The sequence below is a fragment of the Lutra lutra genome, chromosome 18, assembly GCF_902655055.1.
Source record: "Lutra lutra chromosome 18, mLutLut1.2, whole genome shotgun sequence".
In the NCBI taxonomy this organism is placed as follows: Eukaryota; Metazoa; Chordata; class Mammalia; order Carnivora; family Mustelidae; genus Lutra; species Lutra lutra.
This window is the reverse complement of record NC_062295.1, coordinates 17,240,922-17,265,625: the sequence shown is the minus strand read 5'-3', so window position 1 is coordinate 17,265,625 and position 24,704 is coordinate 17,240,922. Positions and strand designations below refer to the sequence as shown.

The window sequence follows — 24,704 nt, the reverse complement described above, 5'->3', positions numbered from 1 at the left end:
TAGCAGTAGAGCAGCCTGTAGAGGTCATTGTCAGGAGGGGAAATGAGATACTAGTATTCAGACTCACACCAGACATAAGCTGAGCCCAGGGAGGGAAGAGACCTGTGGGGAAGGCCTTGGGCTGGCCTTGACCACTTGCAGCACAGTCTTAGGTGGGTTCTCTTTTTATCACCATTTAGGGAAGCTTAGAAAGCTAGTAAGTTCATTGTGGAGCAGAAAAGAAAGGGCAGATGCCCTTTCAGAGGTCTCCAAGACCACTTTCAAGTTCAGTGATTTGCCAGAGGAATTGACAGAACTCAGAAAAGCTGTAGTACTTCTGATTATGATTTTTTATAGCAAAAGAATCAGATGAAAATCAGCAGAGTAAAAAGGCACACAGGGCACAGTCCAGGAGAAGTTTCCTATTGTCCTCTCCCAGTGGAGTTTCACGGACCTAATTTCTCCAGAAACAAATGTTGTGAAACCTCGAACAAAGTATTACCAACCAGAGAAGCTCCCCCAAGCCTTGGTGTCCAGGGTTTTTACTGGGGGTCAGTCACGTAGGCATCAGGCACCTGCATGACTCAGTCTCCAAGCCCCCACAGCTCTCTCAGAAGTCAGACGAGGACGCAGTATGACCCAGGCCTCAGGCAGACACAAACAGGTGATGACTGGAAGTCATGTTGCCCTAAACAATCTGGCCTGGCTGAGGCCCGGGGTCTGCAAAGGTACTCTTACCTGCAGGATATTCTGTGGACTTGGAGGAGCCCAGGAGTGGTTGAGGGCCAGGCCTGAAGCGCTTTACAGTATGTATGCCGGGCCCACTGTGCTAACCCTTTACTGCACCCCCTCCAGAGTAAGAAAAGCCAGCTTTGTTAAGGGAAGTAGGGTGGAATGGAGACAAGGACATCTGACCAGGAAACTGCATCACAGAAGGGTTGGACTAAGTTATTTGCTATGCTTTTTGGTCCTAAGATCCTTTGGCTAGAAGGTTGTTTATAAAATCTTATTCCCTTGTCAGCCAAGCACCCAGCACAGTGTTCTGTGGGGCAGGGGGGATGCATATGTAGAAGAATATTTCAGTCTTAGGGTAGAGGGCAGTAGGGAATGGATTCCAGAAGGCCTGTGATCTCTTAAGCTTCGATATGAAAGATAACAGGAGTTAATCAAGCAGAGGTGATGGGAGTGGCCCCTAGGGGTGGTGTGGAGGCCTTATAGATGATTAAAGAGTTTGAGTGTTAGCCCCCGTGTCCTGGAGGGCTCACTATTGCAGAGAATTGAGCCGGGAAATGGTGAGATGTGTGTTTGGGGATTATCACTCTGACTACAGTGTGGCCACCTGGGGAGTGGAGGTAGCGGGGCAGATCAGCTAGGGAACTTCCAGAGCTTAGCCAGACAGGAGATGACTGTAGCTTGACCCAGTGTCACTATGCTCTGCTGTCAAGAGCTGTGCCATCATTTTGCAGTGTATACAAATATCGAATCATTATGCTGTACACTTGAAACTATTACAGTGTTCTATATTAACTATATCTCAATAAAAATTTTTTGAAGACAAGATTAAACAAGTTATAAAGACACCCACTAAATCAAAAATAGAAGCTCTCCACATTTTCAGAGAAGATAAAAACAGATACCACGTTTTCAGAGAGTTTAAAGAATCTACAAAGAAATTGAAGGCATCATATAAATAATGAAAAATTGAGACCAAATATATATCAAATTGATAAATATAAATGGGTCAAACTAATTCGCATTGACTCGTAAAGCAGAATCCAACTCTTTGCTGTGTACAAGGGACCCAAAACAAAATAATTCAGAAATCTTTGCAGTTGTGCAAAAAGACCAAACAAACCAAAAAAACAGCTGTAGGGAAGCAGAATTGATAGGACATAGCGATTTAAAATAATGGACTTTTTTGTGACATTCGTTCCTTTCTGTTGGATTTTATCTTGAAACTTTATTTGACTAAACTTGGCTTAAAGGTCAGCTTGCTGGTTTGTGAACCTTGGACTGATGATTATCAGATATTGAAGGTGAAATTGTCATGTGGTAGAAAGAACATTGGACCCTAAATCAAACAGACCTGAATTCTAAGTTGAATTTGCCACTCGGTGGCATATCACATTTGGAATTTTTCTTAAGAATGGGAATGGTAGGGGGGTGCCTGGGTGACTCAGTGGGTTAGGCCTCTGCCTTCAGCTTGTTACTGAGGAGAAAAATGCAGAGAAAAAAGTTTTAAGAAAATGCAGTAATTAGGGGCACTTGGGTGACTCAGTGGGTTAAACCTTTTCCTTTGGCTCAGGTCATGGTCTCAGGGTCCTGGGATTGAGCCCTGCATCGGGCTCTCTGCTCTGCGGGGAGCCTGCTTCCCCTTCTTTCTCTGCCTGCCTCTCTGCCTACTTGTGATCTCTCTCTGTCAAGTAAATAAAATCTTTTTTTTTAAAAAGGGAATGGTAGGGACGCCCCGGTGGTTCAGTTGGTTGGGCATCTGCCTTCGGCTCAGGCTGTGACCTCAGCGTCTTGAGATTGATCCCAGCATTGGGCTTTCTGCTCAGTGGGGAGTCCGCTTCTCCCTCTCCCAATCCCCCTACTTGTACGCACTCTCTCTCTCTGACAAATAAAATCTTTAAAAAAAAAAAAAAAGTGGGAATGGTAGTTGACTCAGGTGACAGAATGCAAAATAAATACAGACCCTGGATTTGAGAGCGAGCTTTGCTGCTTATTAGCTACGTACGGTCAAGTAACAACCTTTCTGGTTGTTATATTCCCTAAATGGGAATATAAAGTGGTACCTCCTATGATGTTTTGAGAATGAATGAGGCAACACCTGTGAAGCACTGATGCACTAGGATGGGGTAAGACACTAAGTGGCCCGTGGTTGGGGACTTCATTGTTGGCTCCCCACATGCCTGCCTCTAAGACAACAGTAGGTCTCCAGTGTGAATCCAGCCTGTTTGCGTCCCACTACACCTGCCACCTGGACATCCATACCTTCCATTTTCCACACCTTCTCCCATGCAGCGGTTAATAGAATATAATTGGACTCTAGCTGCCTCTCTGTCAAGCCTATTTTCCTTTTTAATAAAATGAAGTTTTAATAAGTAGATATGAATTTTCTGTAATGAAAGGGGGGAGTACTTTATCAGCTCAGGTTCTTGCAGAAAAATTAATCATTTAAAATGTGGCGTCTGTGCTTGTTTACTGTATTACATGCAACTGCTACTTTACTCATACCCCTGCTGAGCTCCCAAGTGATTTTCTTATTTATTTATTTTTTTAAAGATCTTATTTGACAGAGATCACAAGTAGGCAGAGAGGCAGGCAGGGGAGGGGAAGCAGGCTCCCTGCCGAGCAGGGAGTGGGATGTGGGGCTCGTTCCCAGGACCCTGAGACCATGACCTGAGCGGAAGGAAAAGGTTTAACCCAGTGAGCCACCCAGGCACCCCTCCCAAGTGATTTTAATTCACTTTACAAAAAAGATGCACAGTTTACTCAGATAAAAGCAACTAGATAAGGAAGCCAGAGAAGAGAAGGGCTGGAATTGCTGGAATAACGAGGCCTCGTCAGGAATAGGTCAGTGCCCAGCAGTGATGGTGCCATGAGGTCCCGTCAGGCCAGCTCTGCCCCCTCAGTAACCAGTACAGAAGCTTGGGTGTTGTGGGTGCTACCAGGCAAAACTTTGTCATGGAGTAAATGAGACTAAAGCAACATTCAAGGCTCTGCTATATTTTTGAAGAAGCTCATAACGTCGGTGATCAGGGCTTTTCCTCATACCTGCCCCAAAGCTGGCACAAGTGGGCGGGGGTTTGGTTTTCCTCTCTACCCTCACTCCCCCCATTGGGTTATTAAAGCTGGAAGCTTGAGAGAGATTCTCCCTCTCTAAATTTATTGAGATAATTTACATGTAATACAATCCTCTTTATAAAGTATACCATTTGTTGGCTTTTAGTATACTCTGAGTCGTGGGAGTCGAACATTTCCCCCTGCCCCAGAAGAGCCCCTGAGGGGTTGCTCCTCGCACCTTCTGGACTTCCCTTCCCTCCCAGACATGCATAAAAACGAGTCCGTTTTCTATGGATTTGCCTCACTGGACCGCTCACATCAGTGGAAGCATATATTATCCGGTCCTGCGGGACTGGCTTTCTGGTGGGGCATAATGTTTTCAAGGTTCATCTTTGTTGAAACATGCATTAGCACTCATTCTGTTTTACAGTGGTGTTGGCTGATGCCACGTTTGGGTTATCCATCCATCACGTGCTGCGTATTTGGGTGTAAGAGATGTCCTTGATTTCTTCCTTTCTCGGATTTCCACATCCATCCATCCGTGACTAGTGCCCCTTGTCCCGCCAAAATGCACAGTTGTGTGTCCGTAGCATCTCGCCGCCTCGGCAGCTGCCCCTCTGTCTCTGCCCCCGTGGCTTCCGTTCTCTATGCAACAGCAGCAGGGACCACAGATGAATGAGGTTGTCTCACTTCTCTCCTTACAGCCCTGGCTGTGTCCTGCAAAGTTCTGTATGAGGGTGTTGCAAAATCTGATGCCTTCAGGGAATAGGCAGGGTGTAGGCCAGTCCGGGGTGGCGGGGCCTGGGGCCACTGGAGCAGGCACACCTCAGGACCTTCCAGTTCCAGACATTTTAGATAAAACCTACAGGGTCATCCCTGCCCCTCAAGGTCAGGCTCCACTCCTGCATGATATTCACTCTTCTGCTGACTGTTTTTCAGACAAAACAGTCTTTGGTTCCTCACGCATGCCAAGCTGCTGTTCTCCTCGGGTCTTTGTGCACGCTGTGCCCACCGCCCGGCATCTCCTCCCTGGACCCTTTCTTCACGCCAGCGCGACCCTCCCTGCCACCCATGTTCCCCTTTCTGTTCTCTGCGCACTCCCGGGTTTGTGGGGCAGGCCTGCCCCTTCATCTGCCTGCCTCCCTGGGCCCAGCAGGTCCACTGAGAGAGGGATGTGTTTGCTGCGTGTGTTAAGCATTAGTCATTTAAGATGTGTTCAAAAATGAGTGTAGGGAATAAGTCGCCAAAGACAAATGATCATTTCTAAGTGAGAGTAAGTTGTCTTTTTGTGGGATTTCACACTCATTTGGATAACAGGTATCTTTACCGATGCTGTGTATAATCACAAGGGGGTTTGTATAGGTAGAAATGTAAACATCCTGATCAAAAGCGTATTTGTTCTCATTACATGGAGTGGTCATAGCAGTTTCCTGGATTCTTGGATTCCCCTCTCTGCCACTTAGAACATTCTCCACCATAAATCTTTCTTTACTGGAGCTGTGTTTCTTCTCTCTGGTGCACCTCATTCACTAGCAACACACATCTCCCTGACAAGGAGTCCACTGTGCTGGTTCTCGGTTTAGGGCAAAGTACAAGTGTTCTTATGACTTGGAAATAAGTTTGTACCCATACTCTGGTCACTTACTGATGATTATGTTCCTTATTATCCTCCTTGAAATAAAATTGACTATGATAATGTTCAGATCTCGGGACATAAGAGAGTTAAAAGTGATTGACATCTGGAAGAGAGTTCAGGGCTTGCTTTCCTCCTGGACTTTTCACACAGTCTACAGAACACACTTTGGAACCCACAAAGCTCATACAGGGTGTTCTTATGATATTTGAGAAGCTACAAGAAATAAATTCTCTAGTGCCTTTTGCCTCACATTCTCTTATCATTTTTCTCTCTTTAGGTGCTATTTCAAGTGGTTTCAGGCTGGAAGAGTCTCCATTTGTTCCCTATGACTTTATGAACAGCAGTACTTCTCCAGCCAGCCCTCCGGGTTCAATAGGAGATGGCTGGCCACGTGCCAAATCGCCTAACGGCTCTAGCAGTGTTAACTGGCCACCAGGTAAAGTGCGGACTGAGGCTCTGCCTCCCTCACAGTGTCATTCCCGCTCAGTGCTCTAGTGATGTAGGCCAGTTCGGGTGGATCAGCCCGCGCTCTGCTAGGGCTGGGAAGGAACAGAGGAGCCAGTCTGGCCTGTTACCAGTGCCTTTATGTTCCAGGCAGTGAAGGGGGAGGGAGTCCCGCTGGCCGGCGTGATGAGTAAGGTAAAAAAAAACATTCAGGGCTCCTCTTCATCTACACAGTCTTTCGGTTCTTTTGGTTAGGGGACTAACTTGATGGTGTTTCATTTGGGCTGAGACATTACCGGTAATGGACTTAACAGCCTCCTTTTCTGTTTGCATTGCTATGGCTTGTGATTTAATAAAGCACTTTACAGTGTTACCATTTAGGTGTGCCTGGTTGGCCCAGCTGGTAGAGCATGCGACTCTTGGTCTAGGGGTTATGAGTTCGAGCCTCATATTGGGTGTAGATATTACTTAAAAATAATTTTCTTTTAAGATTTTATTTATTTGAGAGAGCATGTGAGAGAGATTATTAGCAAGGGAAAGGATAGAGGGAGAAAGAGAAGCAGACTCCTTGCTGAGCAGAGAGCCCAGTGCAGGACTTGATCCCAAGACCCTGAGCTCATGACCTGAGCCGAAGGCAGATCCTCAACCGACTGAGCCACCCAGGTGCCCCAAAACTAAAATCTTTAAAAAAATAAGGGTGGCTAGGTGGCTAAGTCGGTTGCACATCTGGCTTCGGTTCAGATCGTGATCCTGGATCCTGGGATCGAGTGCCACACTGGGCTCTCTGCTTAGTGGGGAGTCTGCTTCTCCCTCTCTCCTTGCTTCTCCTCCTGCCACGCTTGTGCGCACGTGGTCTCTCTGTGTCAAATAAATAAGTAAAATCTTTTATTTTAATTTTGTTTTATTTTTAAAATAAAAAAATAAATAAATTTTAAAAGTGTTCCTATTTAAAAATATATGAACCCTAAGAAATGATTTCATTTGCAAAAATACACAAGTCATTCTTAAATAGCAGCTTATGTTACACTAACCGTAGTACTAAATCAGCCTCATAGAGTACTAGTATTAACTGGAAAATATTTGAGAATTGCACAGGCTTTAGGAATACAAGTTTTGGATATTTAATAATGGATCTTTAAGTGATGGATGATTAAGCCCAAACTAATTTTATGTGTTTGTTTCCAGAATTTCGCCCTGGTGAACCATGGAAAGGTTATCCAAACATTGACCCCGAAACTGACCCTTACGTCACTCCTGGCAGTGTCATAAACAATCTTTCAATTAATACTGTGCGGGAAGTTGACCACCTCAGGGACAGGAACAGTGGTACGTAGGCGGGTACAAGTCAGAATTTCTGAAAGACGCTGGATGACGTGATTTAAGAATGGTTCACAGAGGATGAGAAACTTTTAGCCCATCACAGCACCTGACATCCAAGGGAGTCATGAAAATAAAAAGTGAATTCTCAATTTTCCCATAGGTGATTCTTTGCCACTTTAAAAATGACGAGGATTTATTGTCACTTGATATGGTTTACACATATATTCACTTAACACAAAGTACCAACAAATACTTGGTTTCCAGGAATTGTAGTAGCAACTGAGAGGTTGTTACCTACTTTATAACAAGTTTCAGTGTTGTGATTATTAAGAAGTGGGCATTTCTTATAAAAGATGTTATCATTCATTTATACACCCTTGTTCTTAAAGGACTTCCGTGTGAAGAACCAATTTAGCTTTCTTTGTCTCTCTAAAAGTGAAAAATTAAGACCATTTGAAGGGTCCCTCCACTTCGGATGCACTTTTTAATGGGTTATCAAATACAGTCATCCTACCATCTACCGTATAGTTTTCCCTCACCCCAGTCCTTTATTCTCTGCATACACCTGAAGGAAGGTGAAGGGAGTGAAAGAAAATACTTTGTTTCCGTTCAAAACCTACATCTTCCTGTTCCTCTAGACAATTTATAACAAGATACGAACAGCATTTTACATTAAATGTGTGATTTTGTTAACAGGTGTTTGCCATATCACAATGGCAAGGAAAGAATCCTCCTCATTCGAAAATGGCTGAATTTAACAGACCACTGTGTAGAAGTAGTTAAAGTACCCACAGCTTTCGCAGCAGAACAGCGGGGACAGAGCCAAGGGTAGAGTCTCACAGCCTTGTATGTAGTTAGTGGAAGAATCTTGCGGCTTGCAGAGATGGACTTCTTGTTGTGGAAGATTGTTGGTCAGGAGAGGAGTTTAGATTTGATGTTAGAAGACATGAACCGTTGAAGGTTTTGAGTGGAAGTCTTGCCATTGAGGGTAGATGGTCTGACAGTGACTGGCAGAAGGGATGGAGTGGGAGGCCAGGTTGGAGCTATTACAGATCCGGATGACAGTCCAGCCTGCAGCGGGGCGAGTGATCGAGGGGGATTCAAAAATGGGACAGTCTGGTTTGGGAGGCTGCTGTGGGGCGTGATGGAGGGTGAGGACCTGCCGGTACTAGGATGCCCCGGCGGGAGAGGGTGGTCTGGTGAGCAGTCCCTGGCTTTGGGGCAGGAGGAACTAGCCCTCCTTCTGGAGCCTGGACAGGGACATGGAGCCAGTGTCGTCTTGGAGTGTCAGGCAGAGGAGGGAAGCTACTCCCTACCTCCCTGAGCTACAGTCAGAACGATGAGCAGGGAGGAAGGTGCAGTTGTGGGCACTGTCCTGAACCCCAGCATCTGTTTCTTTCTTGGGGCCTACGGTTGGATTGCAACCTCACGGGAAGTTCCTGCTTATTCTTCATGTGCCATGCCCCTTGCTCTGGGGATCACTAATTGGGCTCTTCCCCCACATAGGGTCATCCTCATCCTTGAACACCACGCTGCCTTCAACTAGTGCCTGGTCATCCATTCGTGCCTCCAACTACAACGTTCCCCTCAGCAGTACAGCACAAAGCACTTCAGGTGGGCCTTGTCCCGGGCTTGTTGAGGCCCTGTCAGAGGAATGGGGTACTCAGCACCTGGGGCGGGGGCTGTTGTGGGGAACCCTCTTCTCTCTATTTGAAGTATTCTTAGTCTGGAGGTAGGAGAATATATTTCTGAGCCTGGGAAAATACTTGTAACACCATTTGTCCCTTTTTAAAATTGGCTAGACCCAGCAGTCTTTTCTAAAACAATCTTTCACTGAGCCCCTCTCACTCTCTTGTCTGAGAACCAGCTCATTAAATGCAGTTTAATTTGAAGCAGTTCTCAAATGAGGCAGCTTTTATTTTTGTAATGTCCTATCTTTTGCAGTCTGATACTTCTGTAAAGTGTAGGAAACCTGACCTTAGAATTGCTAGAAAAGCAATCACGTACTTGGGAGCTCTGGCCATGTCCGACTGCTGTCTGCCTACAACAACACTGAGTTTTCTGTACTTGTTCTGTCGGAGACCAGTGAGAGCTTGTGTGGTGACCAGGCTTCCCACCACTTTGAGTCTCACTCACTTAAGGGAGGTGCACTTTATGAATCAAGTAGAAACATAATGGACAGTGACAGAAGTTATAAAATTTTCCATCCACTTCTGCCCCCTCATGATTTTGTGGGATTATTTTGAACGAGTTTACCATGTGCCTGATCCCTGCACACCCCCATTGCCATGAGGCAGGACACATCAGGAAGTGAGCTTTCTTCTTCTTCTTTTCTTTTCTTTCTTTTTTTTTAAAAAAAAACAGACAGGCCTGGATTTAAGTCCTGGCTGTGCACGGGACCCATAGGCAAGTTGCTTAACCTCTCTGACCTCGGTAGGATGTGTGTCAGGATTAGAGCTAGTATGCACCGAGTGCCCAGCAGCCTGGCGCTCAGCACAGAGAGACGCCTGGTGAACGTCTGCTGTGAGGACTCCCTGAGTTGGGGCTACTTTTGTGGTCCTTTTTCCCATATGTAAACCAGAGAGTTCTAAGATCTATTTAATGACCTATGTGACGATCTCGAGTGACTCGGTCATGGTCCTAAAGGTAAGGAGTTCCCAGGTGCTGTTTCAGAGCAGTTGAAAGCAGTGTATTTTGTTTTGTTCTAATTTCCATTGTGGTATAGTTTGGTACACTGGGCTAGGAATTTCATGAGTCTTAAAATTTTTAATAACAAATGGTTTGAGTGTTTTGAGTCAAGGGAACAGTTTCCTTTTGGCTTTTGTGGGGCTTTTTGGGGGCAGTTTTGAGTTGGGGATTTTTAATAGGGTTTCTTTTTGGTTGATTTGCTTTTTGTGGGAGAATGGGTGTTGTCATTAAATTTTCTCTTTTCTAAAAGTATTATCCCCCCCCTGCCCACTGTGTTTTTTCCCCTGTGAGTAGCCAGAAATAGTGATTCCAAATTGACATGGTCTCCTGGTTCAGTTACAAACACCTCTCTGGCTCATGAGCTGTGGAAGGTCCCTTTACCACCTAAAAACATCACTGCTCCGTCCCGCCCACCTCCGGGACTGACTGGTCAGAAGCCACCCTTGTCTACATGGGATAACTCTCCCCTTCGTGTAGGTGGAGGATGGGGAAATTCTGACGCCAGGTACACCCCAGGTAAGACAAACATGATGCTTGTGATGGTTTCTTGGGGTTCCTTTGCTGAACAGGAATAAGTACTCACAGTGAGTCTAACAGATGTATGTGCATTACCCAGTATAAAGTAGGATTTGACCTTAGACATGCGACTCTAAATTTCTAAATTGTGAATCTTACATTTACTTGGAATTAAACCTGGTTTACTTAAGAACATGTGGCCAAAGCCACGCACAGTCAGTGGTCAGGTTAATGTAATGGATATCCCGTCTCTTTCAAAGTTTCCTGGAGCCTGAGAACATCTGCTCACTTCCTGCTCGTGGCAGCAGCGTGCTACCTGGAGGGGCTGGGGAAGGTGGGAGCAGCCCAGCTGGGCCTGTTGGGTGGCAGCTTGGCCTGTATCCTTAGGGTGATCTCCCGTGTATTGTTTCAGCAGGGAAGTACAAGAGTGGACGGGGGTACTGGTAGTTAACATTGCGGGGCCGGCATTCCCAGGAAAACTGCCCTCCCCCCGCGCTGTGTCCTTTCCCTCCCTGCTCTTCCTGCATGGGACTCTCACTGGCTTAGGACTGGCGTTGTGTCCTTGCCCTGACAGGCACACAGATTAAACTAGCTGTCTGCCAGTTCTACCAGTAAATATGGTTTCAGTCTTCATTCTCCTCAGTCTCAGAACTGTAGCTGACTTTCTCATCTCTAGCCTGAAAATAGTAAAACTTCACAGCAGTGTCCAGTCTTTAGGCAGGCCATCAGCTGAAAGAAAGCTTAGCAGTGTTTCCTTTGGGGGAAAGGTTTAAGGGAGGGGGAGTGATTTTAATTCCATGAAAGGATCCAAGCTACTAGACGTACACGAATGTAGTAGGTGTCCTGTGTGAGTGGTTCTTCTTGGGCCGAAGGCGCATCTGGTGCCAGCCACGTGGCCAGTAGCAGCACAGTGACGGGAGAGGGTCTGGTGCCCAGGGGTCCCACGAACAGGTGGCTGATGGAACCCAGTAAGGGTCAGCCAGGCCAAGCAGAGAGGATACGTATGGCAAGGCGAGCCTCCCAGGAAAGCACGAGCGCTCCTTGCTAGAGACAGGGATGAGTGAGCCAGTGCAGGGAGAGACCAGGAGGCAGCGTCACAGAACCGTTTTCCTCAGGCACGCCGCCGTGTTGGTGAGGTACCTGGGGCGCTCACGGGAATGACTGGATCCTCAAGTTCTGCTGGGAGCACGGGCGCCCTGGGGCTGAGCAGGAAGGCCAGTCTTGGAGCTCCCTGGGAGCCAGACAGACACAGAAACGTCCGGGTGATTGCAAGCCGGCTCTTCCTGATTGAAGTCCAGTGGGGACACAGCGTTACTGTAGTTTCAGACAGACGACCCAGTGGTTCCGCGAGTCTCCACGTGACTCTGCTTGCCACCAGTGTACCTACCATCTGTCCCCACATACTGTTCAGTACCATTGACTGTATTCCCGACGCTGAACCTTTCCCTCCTCCTGTCTTATTCATTCCCTAACTGGAAGCCTGTACCTCCCTCTCCCCTTCCCATTTGCCCACGCCCCCCCTTGCCCCGGCGACCATCAGTTCCTTCACTGTGTTTATAGGTCTGAGCTGGCTTTGTTCATTTGTCTGTTTGTTTAAATTCCACGGACAAGTAAAATTGTACGGTATTTGCCTTTCTCTGTCTGACGTATTTCATTAGCATACAATACCTTCTAGGTCCATCCATGTTCTACGTGGCAAGATCTCATCCGTTTTGTGGCTGAGTAGTACTCCATTATATATATATGCCACGTTTTCCTTATCCGTTTGTCTGTCAGTGGACACTGATGTTAAGCTTTTAAATACCTCATGCATGCAGAGTTATCAGACCATACCTTAGATCATCACAGAGGCCTTTCCTCATAGGTGCCATTTTGAGATAGTTTTAGCTTTATAAATGAAAAGATGGAAAAGGGATATGGCCTTTTACGGCCCCCTTGCCTGCCGCGTGACGAGCTGGCCACTGTCTGAGCTCACTCTTCCCAGAGGCAGAGCTACCTGCCCTAGAAAGTCATGCCTGCTCAGAGCTGGCGTGAGGGCAGTCGGAGCCGTGGGTGAGATGACTCCCGGTAGAGGTGCAGGCAGTGGGGAGGGCAGGGGAGGGCGCCAGGGACCCGCGTGCTCCTCCTGCACAGCTGTCACTTGACTGAGATGTGTTTGTCCGAATGTCCTTCGTGCCTTAGCTGAGGAAAACTGACTTGTCCTTCTTTGTCCTTAGGTTCCAGCTGGGGTGAGAGCAGCTCAGGGAGAATAACAAATTGGCTTGTTCTAAAGAACCTTACACCTCAGGTAAGAGCACCAGGTGTCCTGGCCTATAGGCATGTGCCGGGAGACACGGGAACAGAGGGCTCCAGTCTGGTTTGAGAGAAGGTTCGACCCAGGCCTCCCACGTGCTACTGAGTAGACGTCAAGGCGGGACCAAGGAAGTAAGAGCAGATGATCTTTGGATGCCTCAGGCAGGCTGTGGTCTGACCCAGTTTGTTTACAGTATGAAACGTGCTCGGAGGCGACCAAAAAAGACGCCTCGGTCTCACCACAGAGGCACTGATGGCGTAGGTCTGGGCTAGGATTAGGCCTGCGCTCCCCTGCAGGTGGTCCTTGTGCTTCAGTCAAGAAGCCCTGATCTGCCCTCGTAGATGAGAACATCTCCTTAGGCCCCGGACCACCCCTTCTCTGGAGGCTGGATGTTAAGAGCCCACTCCCTCCTCTCCCAGGGAGCAGTGCCTTGATGAATCCTGTCCTCAGGGCAGGGAAGAGAGAAGACATGAAGCCACAGCAGGGCATGGCTAACTAAGGAAGTGGGGATCTGGGGAATGTCCCGGAGTCTAGAGGCCACAGAGGTATGGCTCTGGGAGCAGTGGAGGTGGGGAGGGGGGCACTGGGCCCCGTCACAGCAGTGAGGCCCAGTGAAGAGTGGCAGCAGGAGTGAAGAACCTCGGGCAGGAAAGAGCAGCAGAGTCCCAGCCTGGGACGACCTCCCTGATGGTCTGCGTGGCGGCGCATCTAATCGGCGGCTCCCCACGCTCTGTTTCCTAGATCGATGGCTCAACTCTGCGTACTCTGTGCATGCAGCATGGCCCACTGATAACATTCCACCTGAACCTCCCACATGGAAATGCTTTGGTCCGTTACAGTTCAAAAGAAGAGGTAGTGAAGGCACAAAAGTCTCTGCACATGTAAGTTGGACATCTGGTGCGTGCCACCTGGAAAATGCCCTCATGATTGGAAGGGTTTGGGTTCCCTTGTGTGTGGAAGCACAGCCGATGACACTGTGTGTCATCTCCGGGCCGGCGCGTGGAGTCCTGCGGTAAGAGTGCTTCGTGAGGCGGCAGCCTCGCTCTGTCTTGGGTTCCAAGGTCAGTCCTCCTAAGGGGAAGCACTGCCCCTCAAAATGGCCCTAGAAAATCTCTTAGATCACCTGTAGGAGACAAAAAGCCATGATCCATCTGGATACCACAACCCTACGTGGGGGGCAGGTGTTGCTCTGGGCCCCAGAGAACCCTGGGCCACGTGTGCCGCTGCGGCCCCCTTGGCTTTCAAGCAGAGGCAGGGTGCACCCCTCAATTCGAATCAGACCCTTAAGACACCCTGAGTCTTCACTGCGTCCCGTGTCTCTTCCCTCCAGGTGTGTATTGGGGAACACTACTATTCTTGCTGAGTTTGCCAGTGAAGAGGAGATCAGCCGTTTCTTTGCACAAAGTCAGTCTCTGACCCCTTCTCCTGGCTGGCAGTCTCTCGGGTCCAGCCAGAGCCGGCTGGGCTCCCTCGACTGTTCCCACTCGTTCTCCAGCCGGACCGATCTCAATCACTGGAATGGTGCTGGGCTGTCGGGAACTAACTGTGGAGACCTTCACGGCACTTCACTCTGGGGGACCCCACATTATTCCACAAGCCTGTGGGGTCCTCCCAGCAGCAGCGACCCCCGGGGAATTAGCAGCCCATCCCCCATTAATGCTTTTCTTTCTGTTGACCACCTGGGTGGGGGTGGAGAGTCCATGTAACGTGTAGATGTAGACTCACGAACTGTGACCTCAAGAAGCGAAAGAAAGGAGCACTAAGTTGGGCTCGCCGCCTGCAGCCAGGGGCCACCTGTGGGAACAGCTCTTCTCTGCACATTTTCCACTTTGTTTTCCCTGAAACATATCAGTTTGAATACTTGAATCATGCAGGCCAATATTATAATGTGAAAAGGTATCTATCTATTTACACTCCCAAATAGCGCCATACATGCTAAACCGTGTAGAATGAGCTCACTCGTGTATATTCATCATGTTTAGCCTTTGGGTTCTTTTCTTTTTTCCGCCCTGCCCCTTCCCTCCTTTCCTTCCCTGTTTCTCTCCCCATCCTTTACCTGCTGTTTCCCTTTTTTTTTTTTCTCCTCCTCTCTTTCTCTTTTTTTCTTTTTCCTTTTTTTTTTTTTTTTTTTTTTTTTGCAAAACCATTTTTTTGGGCTGATAATGTATGAGCTTTTAACTTTGCACTGAATGATGTTCTCTCGTCTAATCGGCAATATGGGGGGGCAGCTGTTCCAGTGTAAATGTTTACTCAAGGATGTTCTTAAAGGTGTGCGCTCTCTACTATGCCTTGATGTTTGCCTACCTTACTGTGGTGTCGTGGAGTTTAAAAGACCGAGTTCTGATGCTGACTTAGGACTATTAATGAAAGTATTGCACCAGTGTTTTCATGTTCTAAAACTAAAGAATTTCGCTCTGCAGTTTGAAAAACTGTGGCCACAGCTGTGACTTGCAGCCCCCCTGCCACCCAGGACGGGCCCTGCACTTTGAATAGGCTTTCCATTTTGTTTTGAAGGTTCTCACGGTGAACCTTCTTGTTTACAGATTTTTTTGTTTGTTTTTTGAGAAAAAAAAATGTTTACTCTTCCATCATTTAAAAAAAATTTAAAAGACAAAAAAAAAAAACAATGGAGGATGATTTACAAGATGCTTTCTATCTCTGGGAAAAAGGAGCAGCATTTGGCCATGTTCTTTTGTTTTCTATTCCTGTCCTAAATCCAAGAGCATGGTTCTCAGGAAAACCAGTTCCCCAGTTAGGAAAAAAAAAATTTTAAAAATAAAAAAATAAAAAAAAAATTCTCCTTGTAGTTTCTTATAGGAAAAAAACAGAAAACCCCAACTTTTAGCACTGATACTACATATTGCTCTGTTAAAGAATTTTCTCTGCCAAAAAAAAGAAGAAAAAAACAAAAAAACAAATGCTTAAAGCTGGAGTTGACATTCTGCTTTCAGATGCTGTCTTTTTATTAGTGAGTGATGATGGTTTGCTAATAATTAATAGGTGATAATTTTTTGTAACCCCATCAAGTGGCTCTCTCTGTTTCTGCTCTCCTGTGACTGTGTTCATGTTGAACTGTTGTACCTTAAAGCCGAAATCAGTAACTATGCATACTGTAGCCAAGGTATTGGGCTTACAGAATTGTTCGTTGTATAAAGAAAATTTTAAATGTTGTTGCAAACTAACGAGTTACACCATTTTTAAACCTATTTTCCTCCTCGCCCCCTTTTTTTGCCCACAAATGGTATTATAATGCTTGCTTAGTCAAAGAAGACGGGCCAAACAAGGGTAAACATTTTAACAGCGCAGAATTTGCCATCATTTCATTGCCTTGATCTAACTGTTTGTGTCCTAAGATGCAAAAGAAGTCAGTGGCTTTTAACTGTTTACAAATAGAATGTGATTGTAAAATGTACAGTTTGGTTGTGTTTGAATTATGAAATCCCTCTCGATATAATAAACCATGACTTTTTGGCTGCTCAACATTAATTGTCTCTTTTTTGTGAATTTCTTTGTACGCTCTTTTTTACAATGAACGTTTCAATGTTGCTGTATATGAGGGTCCTCATAGAGCAACCGAGTACAAATCTAAGCAAATATTTGAACATTCTATCCGAACTTCTCCACAATTTCACCCTGAAATAATGTGAGAACAATGGGAAACTGTAGCTTGCTCCTTCCTACCCTCTCTGAGCGCCTTTGGGATCTTGTTGCTCAAAGCTCTCCTGTGACTTCATCTTCCCCACCATTTGTGCCCATCTCAAGCCTCAGCAAGAGACCATTTGGAACATGAAGCTTAATGACTTGCCAGTGTTCTAGTGTTAAACTCTCATACCTCTGTTACAAAATAAGAAAATGCCACAACCTGGACTGGCCTTTTTCTCCCCCCTTCACGGCCCTCTCCTGACCGTGGGAGCTCTGGGGCAAAACCTGTGTGTGTATCCCAGTGTATGACTTCAGATCCTGCTCCGGCTTGCCAGGTGTGAGCTAATGTTGGACACCTTCCTATAAGCAACTGTTGTTCAATGCATTCAATGTATATTGACTTCCATACTGGTTTTTCCAAAAACCAAAGGTAGCTTCGAAAAACCACGTTTGGAAATGTTTGGAACGTTAAGCTGATTGACCTTTTGGGGCTTTGAGTAGTATATAATTGAATTCATAACTGCGTTAATTGTATTGTTAAAGTGTTTGGGAGTTTTTTGCGCTTGTTATGTGGAAATAAAGTGTTTGATTTAAAAAATTAAAAAGTGGTTTTCATTTTTGCCTAATCCTTAAATCATTACAGCTCTACTCCCTAAGTGGCCATATGACTCCTAAGTCCACCATAACCTCTCTCAGCTGCTCGGGCCTTAGTCCCCGCCATTATTCTGGCCTCGATGTTCCCCAAGCCAGATGTCCTCGAGTCACCGGCCACCTGCAGGAGGCGGTCTAGACACTTCCACACATCCAGTCGTGCATTATTCCCAAGTTCAGCTCACAGTAGCCACATGGCTTCTGCAACCCTGGATGCGTGGTGGGCTCTGGGCATTGGACCGTGAGAGAGCCTGCACCTGCGGTCCAGCCATCTGACAGGGAAAGACAGACTTCAGGTGACCCTGGGACCTGAGCAGTCCATAGGCTGAACCCAACTCATGGACCCCCATTACATTACCCCATCACCAAACCACCTTGGTTTCCACTGACTTCCTAGGTTTTATTTTATTTTTTAAGGATTTTATTTATTTATTTGACAGATCACAGGTAGGCAGAGAGACAGGCAGAGGGAGAGGAGGAAGCAGGTTCCCCGCTGAGCATAGATTCTGATGATCCCAGGACCCTGAGATCATGACCTGAGCCGAAGGCAGAGGCTTAACCCACTGAGCCACCCAGGTACCCATTTCCTAGGTTTTAAAACCAACTTTTCCGATTAATTTCTTGGATAAGGAAAATTGGCCATGTTGTTGCCATGTGGAAAATCAGTGTCACTTGCCATACACAAACAGGAGCTATCAAAAACTCAGGGACATAAGAATTTCCTCAGTTCTGGTGTATTCAGTCCAATTTGGTTAAAAGTTAAAGGGGGAAATCAGAAAGTTGGGGAGAGAGAGAGAGACATCTGCCCCAACACAGCCAACTCATGGCCCGGGCAAAGCATTATTTGCACGTGATGCAGCTGTTACTTCCTTTGACTAAAAATCTCTCAGGTTATCCTCACCCCGGGGGTCATTCCTCTGCACTCAGAACCCCTGCATCCCCTGCCCCACTCTGCTGCCCCCCACCAGCTCAGTGCCCCGGGCCCTGCTGACTTCCTGTCCATCCTGCAGCACTTCTGACCCTTGCTGCCCTGTAGACTTCTGGCGGGCCCATTGGTGAGGGCGAGCTGCTCCTCTCCCAGCCCTTCATATGCCTCACAAGGGGCCTGGGGACCTCCTCCTCCTCCGGTCACAGCCTTTGGGAGCAGCCCCTCAGTGCAAGACTTGCTGAGGCAAACGGAATCGGTGCATATTCAGGGACGGGAGAGACGCAGTTCCCCTGTCGCGCAAGGCCCAGCCCAAGCTCCTGCTCTGAAACGCCAAGTGGAGTGTCAGGTGGGGCAGGGAGGGGAGAGTTCGTAGGAGCCCGGGGAAGGAAACTGGGTCTGAGCCATCCTCCTGTCCTAGAAAGGCAGCCGGCTGGGTGGTGTGTGTGAATGGTGGTAGGGAAGGAGGTTGAACCAGAAAGAGGCTTGCAGAAAGAGACCCGATAGATCCTGGGAGAGCACAGCTAGGTGAGCACGGGCAGGGGAGGGGAGTGCAAGTTGCCCGCAGGAGCCAGGCTTGGAAGAGGCAGGGAACAGGATTTCTGGAAATCAGAAGCATAGGGAGGGTAGACGGGAAGTTCCAAATCCAGATTGAGAGTGGGGTTTCAGAATAAACAAGACGGAATCTGAGATGGTTAATTTTATGCCTCAGCTTGACCAGGGCATGGCCAAGTACTGGTCTGGAGGTTTCTGCGAGGATGTTTTGGATGAGACTGATGTTTAAATCAGTAAACTTTGAGTAGAGCTGATTGTCCTTCATGTGCATAGGCCTCATCCAATCAGTTGAAGGCTTGGCTAGAACAAAAAAGCTGACCTCCCCTGAGCAAGAGGGAATTGAGCAGCAGACAGCCTTTGGACTCGAACTGCATCATCTTCCTGGGGCTCCAGCATCCTGGACTACCGTGCAGGTTCTGGATTTACCAGCCTTTATAATCATGTGAGCCCATACCTTAAAATAGATCTCTTTCTCTCTACATACACATATCCTGTCGTTCCTGATTTTCTAGAGAACCTTGATGAATGAATTCCAGAGTGAGACTGTTCTCAGAAAGCCACAGAGCATGTGGAAGCTGGGTCAGAACTGCTGCTGAGTTACTGGTCGTGGAGTAGTTAGGAAAACAGTGCTTAGCAAAACCGAAACAGGTTCAAGTGTCTGTCTCCAGTGGGTTGTGGTTTCCGGAAAAGTTGGATTGTGTTTTTGTCTCTATTGATCTGCCCCCACTCCAAGAGCATTTACTACTACTACTACTACTACTACTACTACTACTACTACTACTACTACTTCCTCCCCGTCCTCCTCCCCCTCTCCTCTCCCTCCCCCTTCTTCTTCTTTTTCTTTTTTAAGACTTATTTATTTTAGAGAGAGAGAGAAAGAGAGCACAAGCAGGAGGGGCAGAGGGAGAAGGAGAGAGAATCTCAAGCAGACTGCACAGAGCACAGAGGCCGACCTGAGGCTCAACCTCACAACACCGAGATCATGACCTGAGCTGAAACCAAGACTTGGACACTTGGGGCGCCTGGGTGGCTCAGTGGGTTAAAGCCTCTGCCTTTGGCTCAGGTCATGATCCCAGGGTTCTGGGATCGAGCCCCATACGGGGCTCTCTGCTCCGCGGGGAGCCTGCTTCCTCCTCTCTCTCTGCCTGCCTCTCTGCCTACTTGTGATTTCTATCTGTCAAATAAATAAATAAAATCTTTAAAAAAAAAAAAAGAAGACTTGGACACTTAACCAACTGTGCCCCCCATGAGCCGCCCATTGGACATTTAAAAAATATATTTTATTTATTTATCAGAGAGAGAATGAGAGTGTGCACAAGCAGGAGGAGCTGCAGGCAGGGGGAGAAGTGGGCTCCCTTCTGAGCAGGGAGCCTGACATGGGATTCAATCCCAGGACCTGGGATCATGACCTGAGCTGAAGGCAGACACTTAGTTCAACCGACTGAGCCACCCAGGTGTCCCCTCACTGGACAATTTTTTTTAAAGTTTTTTTTTTTTTTTTTTTTAATTTGACAGACAGAGATCACAAATAGGCAGAAAGTGGGAAGCAGGCTCCCCATCGAGCAGAGAGCCCGATGCGGGGCTCGATCCCAGGACCCCGGGATCATGACCCCAGATGAAGGCAGAGGGTTTAATCCACTGAGCCATCCAGGCGCCTCCTCACTGGACATTTTTCTGGACATTTTTTAATGCATGGTTTACTACGCATCAAATATGCTTCCATATAACCTTATTTTTTTAAAGACAAAAAAAAAAAAAAAAAGACTCTCTTTGGTCAGTCTTGCATTATAGTGTTGAAAGTACCTTGCAAGCAACATTTTTGTGACCTAAACTTTGTAACGGTTCTGGCGGGGAGTGGCCTTGAAGCCGCCCAACCAGCCTCTGCCAGAGCACAACCTTCTGTCGCTGTGAGTTTTCTAGCCTTTAGGTTTGGGGGACCGCAAGGTCTTTCAGCCCCAGACGCACTTGGGACTAACAGGCAGTTGCCTGTAAGTGGAGAAAGTGGCCACCAGGGGGCGCACCACGACTTCCTTTTTCTGGAAGAAGCCTTGAGAAGCTACTGAAGAGAGATTAGCTAACAGGCTTTCCCACAGGATCCTACTGAAACCTTTGAAAACAAACAAACAAACAAAAAAACACGGTCAAAAATTTGTATCAAGGGGGACGCCTGGGTAGCTCAGTCGTTAAGCATCTGCCTTCAGCTCAGTATGAGTCCAGGGTCCTGGGATCAAGTCCCCTCATAGACTGCCCTGCTCGGTGGGGAGACTGCTTTTCTCTCTGCCTGCCGCTCTTCCTGCTTGTGCTCTCTCTCTCTCTTTCTCTCTGACAAATAAATCAATAAAAATCTTAAAAAACAAAACAAAACACCACTTTTGTAAAGGGCTATCTTCTATGGATCAGCAATCCCACATGGAGGATCTGACCTAGAGAGAGAAGCTATCTCTAGAGCACAGAATTCGTGGATTCGTGGCAGCCCTGCTTAGAATGGAAACCAACAACCAAGGGAAATGCCCTTCATTAACTGTATCAGAACGGTTCTTCTCAGGCTGTCATGTACATGGAATCGCCTGGGGATTTTGTTAAAATGCAGAGTCAGGGGTCACCTGGCTGGTTAGGTCTCAGGAGCGTGGGACTCTTGACGGCGGTGTCATAAGTTCAAGCCCCAGGCTAGGTGTAGGATTAAGAAAAATAAATAAATAAGCACTAAAGGAAAAAGAAAAAAAAAAGTCATGCTAGAAACAAATTTCTCCCTCTTTAAAAAAAAATGCAAAGTCGGATTTCTCAGGTGCGGGGCGGGGTGGCTCAGGCCATGCAGATGCTGCGGATGGAAGATCACGTGCTGAGGGCCACGAGCAACACCAGCTTGACTAGAGACCCCAAAGCACAGTGACTTCGGCAACAGAGAACCGTGGCTGCTCTGTCACTCAGCGGTCTGGCTATAAGGAGTCCATGGCTGGTACCCATGCTCCCTCTGTCCTTGGTGACCGTGATACTGTCTTGCCACAGTCACATGCTAGCCAGTGAGAAGAAAGACAGCGGCCTGGGGAAGGCAGGACCCCGATGTGGCTGCATCGAAGATGGTCACCTCTCATGAGGCCTAACTTCACAGTGCCCACCTGGGAGGTGTGACTTGTGATCTTTATGCTGAATGTCATGCCCCCATTGGAAATGTGAGTGTTTTGTTATCAGAGAAACAAAGGGAACCAGATTATTGGGCACTAACCAGCAGTATTTGCTTCAAAAAGGGGCTGATCAAATGAACTATATAGTTCATCCAGAAGCCGGAATGTTCTGCCACTAAGTCAATGAGATAAAGCTACATCAAGCCCCAAGGAAGGGGTTCTCCGACCTAAGTAAGTGAAAAACATCATTGCAGAAGACTCCCAAGTTTGATCTCATTTTTATTGGGGGGGGGGGTAAAATCAGTGGGCTGCACATGCATCCTGTGCCTACAGTGCTTTCTACAGGGTAGAAAGAATCTGGAATGGTTCACAGGGTACGTATGGATCCCCGGGGGATTGTGTGCTAGGAAAGGAGTTACAGGAAGAAGATAAAGGCCTGTATCTACCTCAGGCACATCCATCCTGTCCTGGAAGGAGTCTGTGGACTTCCAGGTTCTGAGAAGGGAAGGATGTGGCCACACATTTGTGGGAGAACCCATCACAAGCCATGTCCCAGCCAGACATTTCTTACTTGGTCCTCCTTATGAGCCAGTGAGCAAAGACAGTAGATAGATAAGCACTGGTTTTGTCTGTCCAGCATACCCTCCCCCTTTTGGAAATTCCATCCTGATTTTCCTTGGGAACACCCCAAGGATTGCGGGGACAAAGAGCTTGCCTGCCGTGGCCCCAGCAATGTGACCAGGGTGGACCATTATTGGCCAAGGACTAGAAGGATCGTTGTCAAGTCTGTTGAGGAAGTTTGTTTTCTACTGGACTTGAAATTGAGTGGCTGTTAGCCACTTCTCAAGACCGTGAGGAAGAAAAAGGCTGTTTAAGGACAAAAATAAGACAAGAAAGCCGAGCTGGAGAAATCAAGTCCTGCTGATGTGATTTGAGACCCTGGATCCTGCCGGGCCTGAAGCTTTGGTCCCTCTGTGTGAGCCAGTATTTTTGCTTAAAGTCCTTTGAGTTGGGTTTCTTTTTTTTTTTTTTTAAGATTTTATTTATTTACTTGACAGAGAGAAATCACAAGCAGGCAGAGAGGCAGGCAGAGAGAGAGGAGGAAGCAGGCTCCCTGCTGAGCAGAAAGCCCGACGCGGGGCTCGAACCCAGGACCTGGGATCATGACCTGAGCCGAAGGCAGCAGCTTAACCCACTGAGCCACCCAGGCGCCCCTTGAGTTGGGTTTCTGCAGCTCATACCCCAAAGAGAATGTAATGATACGAATCCCCATTGCCTGCAGGAAAAAAAAATTTTTTTAAAAGATTTTATTTATTTTGAGAAAGAGAGAGAACCTGAGGCAAGGAAGGGCAGAGAGAGAGAATCTTAAGGAGACTGTACACTCAGTGCAGAGCCTGACTTGGGACTCGACCCCACAGCCCTGAGATTATCACTTGAGTTGAAAATCAAGAGTTGGACACTTAACCAGTAGAGCTACCCACGTGCCCCAAGATTTTTTTAAAATCAACTCTACCCCCAACATGGGGCTCAAATTCAACCCCAAGATCAGGAGTCACCTGCTCTACCAACTGAGGCAGCCAAGTGCCCTAGGAAAAAATAATTTTTTAGATTACTGCTTAAAAGACTAGAGAGCTAGACCCAGGGAAGCCTTTCTCCTGGAAAATCCTTCTAAATTTTTGCCAAAAAATAAAAGTACACTTACACACCCAAGGTTCCAGGAACAGAAGAAGGAACGTTAACATGTGGGAGAATGAAATTCCAGTGGAGTGTGTCATAGGGAATTCATCCTGCTGACAGTGGGAAGCCTTGTGAGTCAAGATTCTGGCATGAAAGAGAGATCATGCTCAAAACAACTTAATTAAAGATAATTTCATAAAGAGACAGTTTATTGAGATTCATGCAGCCTTAGTAGCCCCAGAGAATGCTGGTGAAGCACCTATAGTCTGTCTCTTATGGGAGCAGTTACTCCTAGGCTGAAGAGGATTAGGGAATAATCTGCAGAGCTATGGCCTGGAGGGATGAAGCCACCGCGGGCCCCAGCAGGGGGCATTGAGGGAGTAGGGCTGGTGTGTGGGGCAAAGGGAAGCATGAAACCCTCAGCTACCCACCCCCAGCCTCTGATCTCCTGCTGGTACCTCCCATTGGCCAAATTTAACTGGATGCCAGATAGCAAAGGAGGCCAGGTGATAGAGCCCATGGGACTCAGCTTCCTGGGCCACAGAGCCCAGCAGGCAGAGCAGAAAAATGATCTAGGGTGGGCAATGTGGTTGAACACATTGGTTGGTGTTGAACCACATTGGTGGTTGAAATTAACCATCTCCCTCTGGATGGCTGCGGAGGAGGAACTGGGATGGGAGTTGAAGCTAGCTGGGAAACTGGAATGGAACTAAGGCAAGAAATTAGAGCAGTCTGAACAGGACTGTGGTGTAGAGATGGGGTAGAAGCTAAATGCAGGAGGGAGAACCCAGGAGATCGACTTGGCTCTGTGAAGAGGGAAGGAGAAGAATCTCTCCTTCTCCCAGAATTTTTGATTTTGCCAGCTGCTACTACCTTGGCGGGGGTCTTAGAGGATAAGAGTGGGTTTCCTGTTGGAGGGGGTATCAGGGAGTTTGGCTTGGGTCTTGGTGAGTCAAGGAGCTTGGCGAACAGCCCAGTGGAGACATCCATATCCAGTTGGCAGCTGGGTGAACACTATGTATGGACACTATGTTTCTTTATTGCTCTATCTTTAGCTCCTAGCCTGGCACATAGTAGGTATTCAGAAAATATTTGTTCAAAGGAAAGAAGGGAGGGAGGAAGGGAGGGAGGAAAGGAGGGAGGGAGGAAGGAAGAGAAGGGAGGGAAGGATGGACGGACAGGTGGATGGATGGGTGGATGGAAGGAGGATGGATGGATGAGTGGAAGGGTGGGTGCAGGGATGGATAGAGAGATATAGGTATGTACAATGAAGAAATCTCAAGTAGAGATATCAGTTGGGGATTTATCAGTCAGGAGTGAGGGCTGATGCTGTGGAAATGGCAATGGATATAGAGTGAGGGTTTGGGTAACACCATCATTTCTCAGATGATGTTTCTGTTTCTGTTTTCTGTTTCTGTTTCTGAGGAACAGAAAGGAGCCTCGGTGCCTGAGAAGGGAGATTCAAAAACT

General features: G+C 47.3%; 1 protein-coding gene across 8 annotated transcripts in view; it reads left to right on the top strand.

The window, feature by feature from the left end:
• TNRC6A (trinucleotide repeat containing adaptor 6A) overlaps positions 1 to 16,148 on the top strand; it is a 106,593-nt gene extending 90,445 nt beyond the window's left edge. For 7 of the 8 annotated variants that reach the window (XM_047714483.1, XM_047714482.1, XM_047714487.1 and 4 more), the window contains 7 exons: positions 5,679 to 5,837; positions 7,031 to 7,171; positions 8,672 to 8,779; positions 10,148 to 10,369; positions 12,586 to 12,656; positions 13,404 to 13,543; positions 13,993 to 16,148. In XM_047714483.1, the coding sequence (XP_047570439.1) occupies positions 5,679 to 5,837; positions 7,031 to 7,171; positions 8,672 to 8,779; positions 10,148 to 10,369; positions 12,586 to 12,656; positions 13,404 to 13,543; positions 13,993 to 14,368 (1,217 nt within the window). In that variant the 3' untranslated portion in view covers positions 14,369 to 16,148. Of the gene's footprint in view, positions 1 to 5,678; positions 5,838 to 7,030; positions 7,172 to 8,671; positions 8,780 to 10,147; positions 10,370 to 12,585; positions 12,657 to 13,081; positions 13,208 to 13,403; positions 13,544 to 13,992 lie in introns of those variants that run through there. The other variant, XR_007124575.1, reaches the window with a different exon arrangement.
• The last annotated feature ends 8,556 nt before the right edge of the window (positions 16,149 to 24,704 follow it).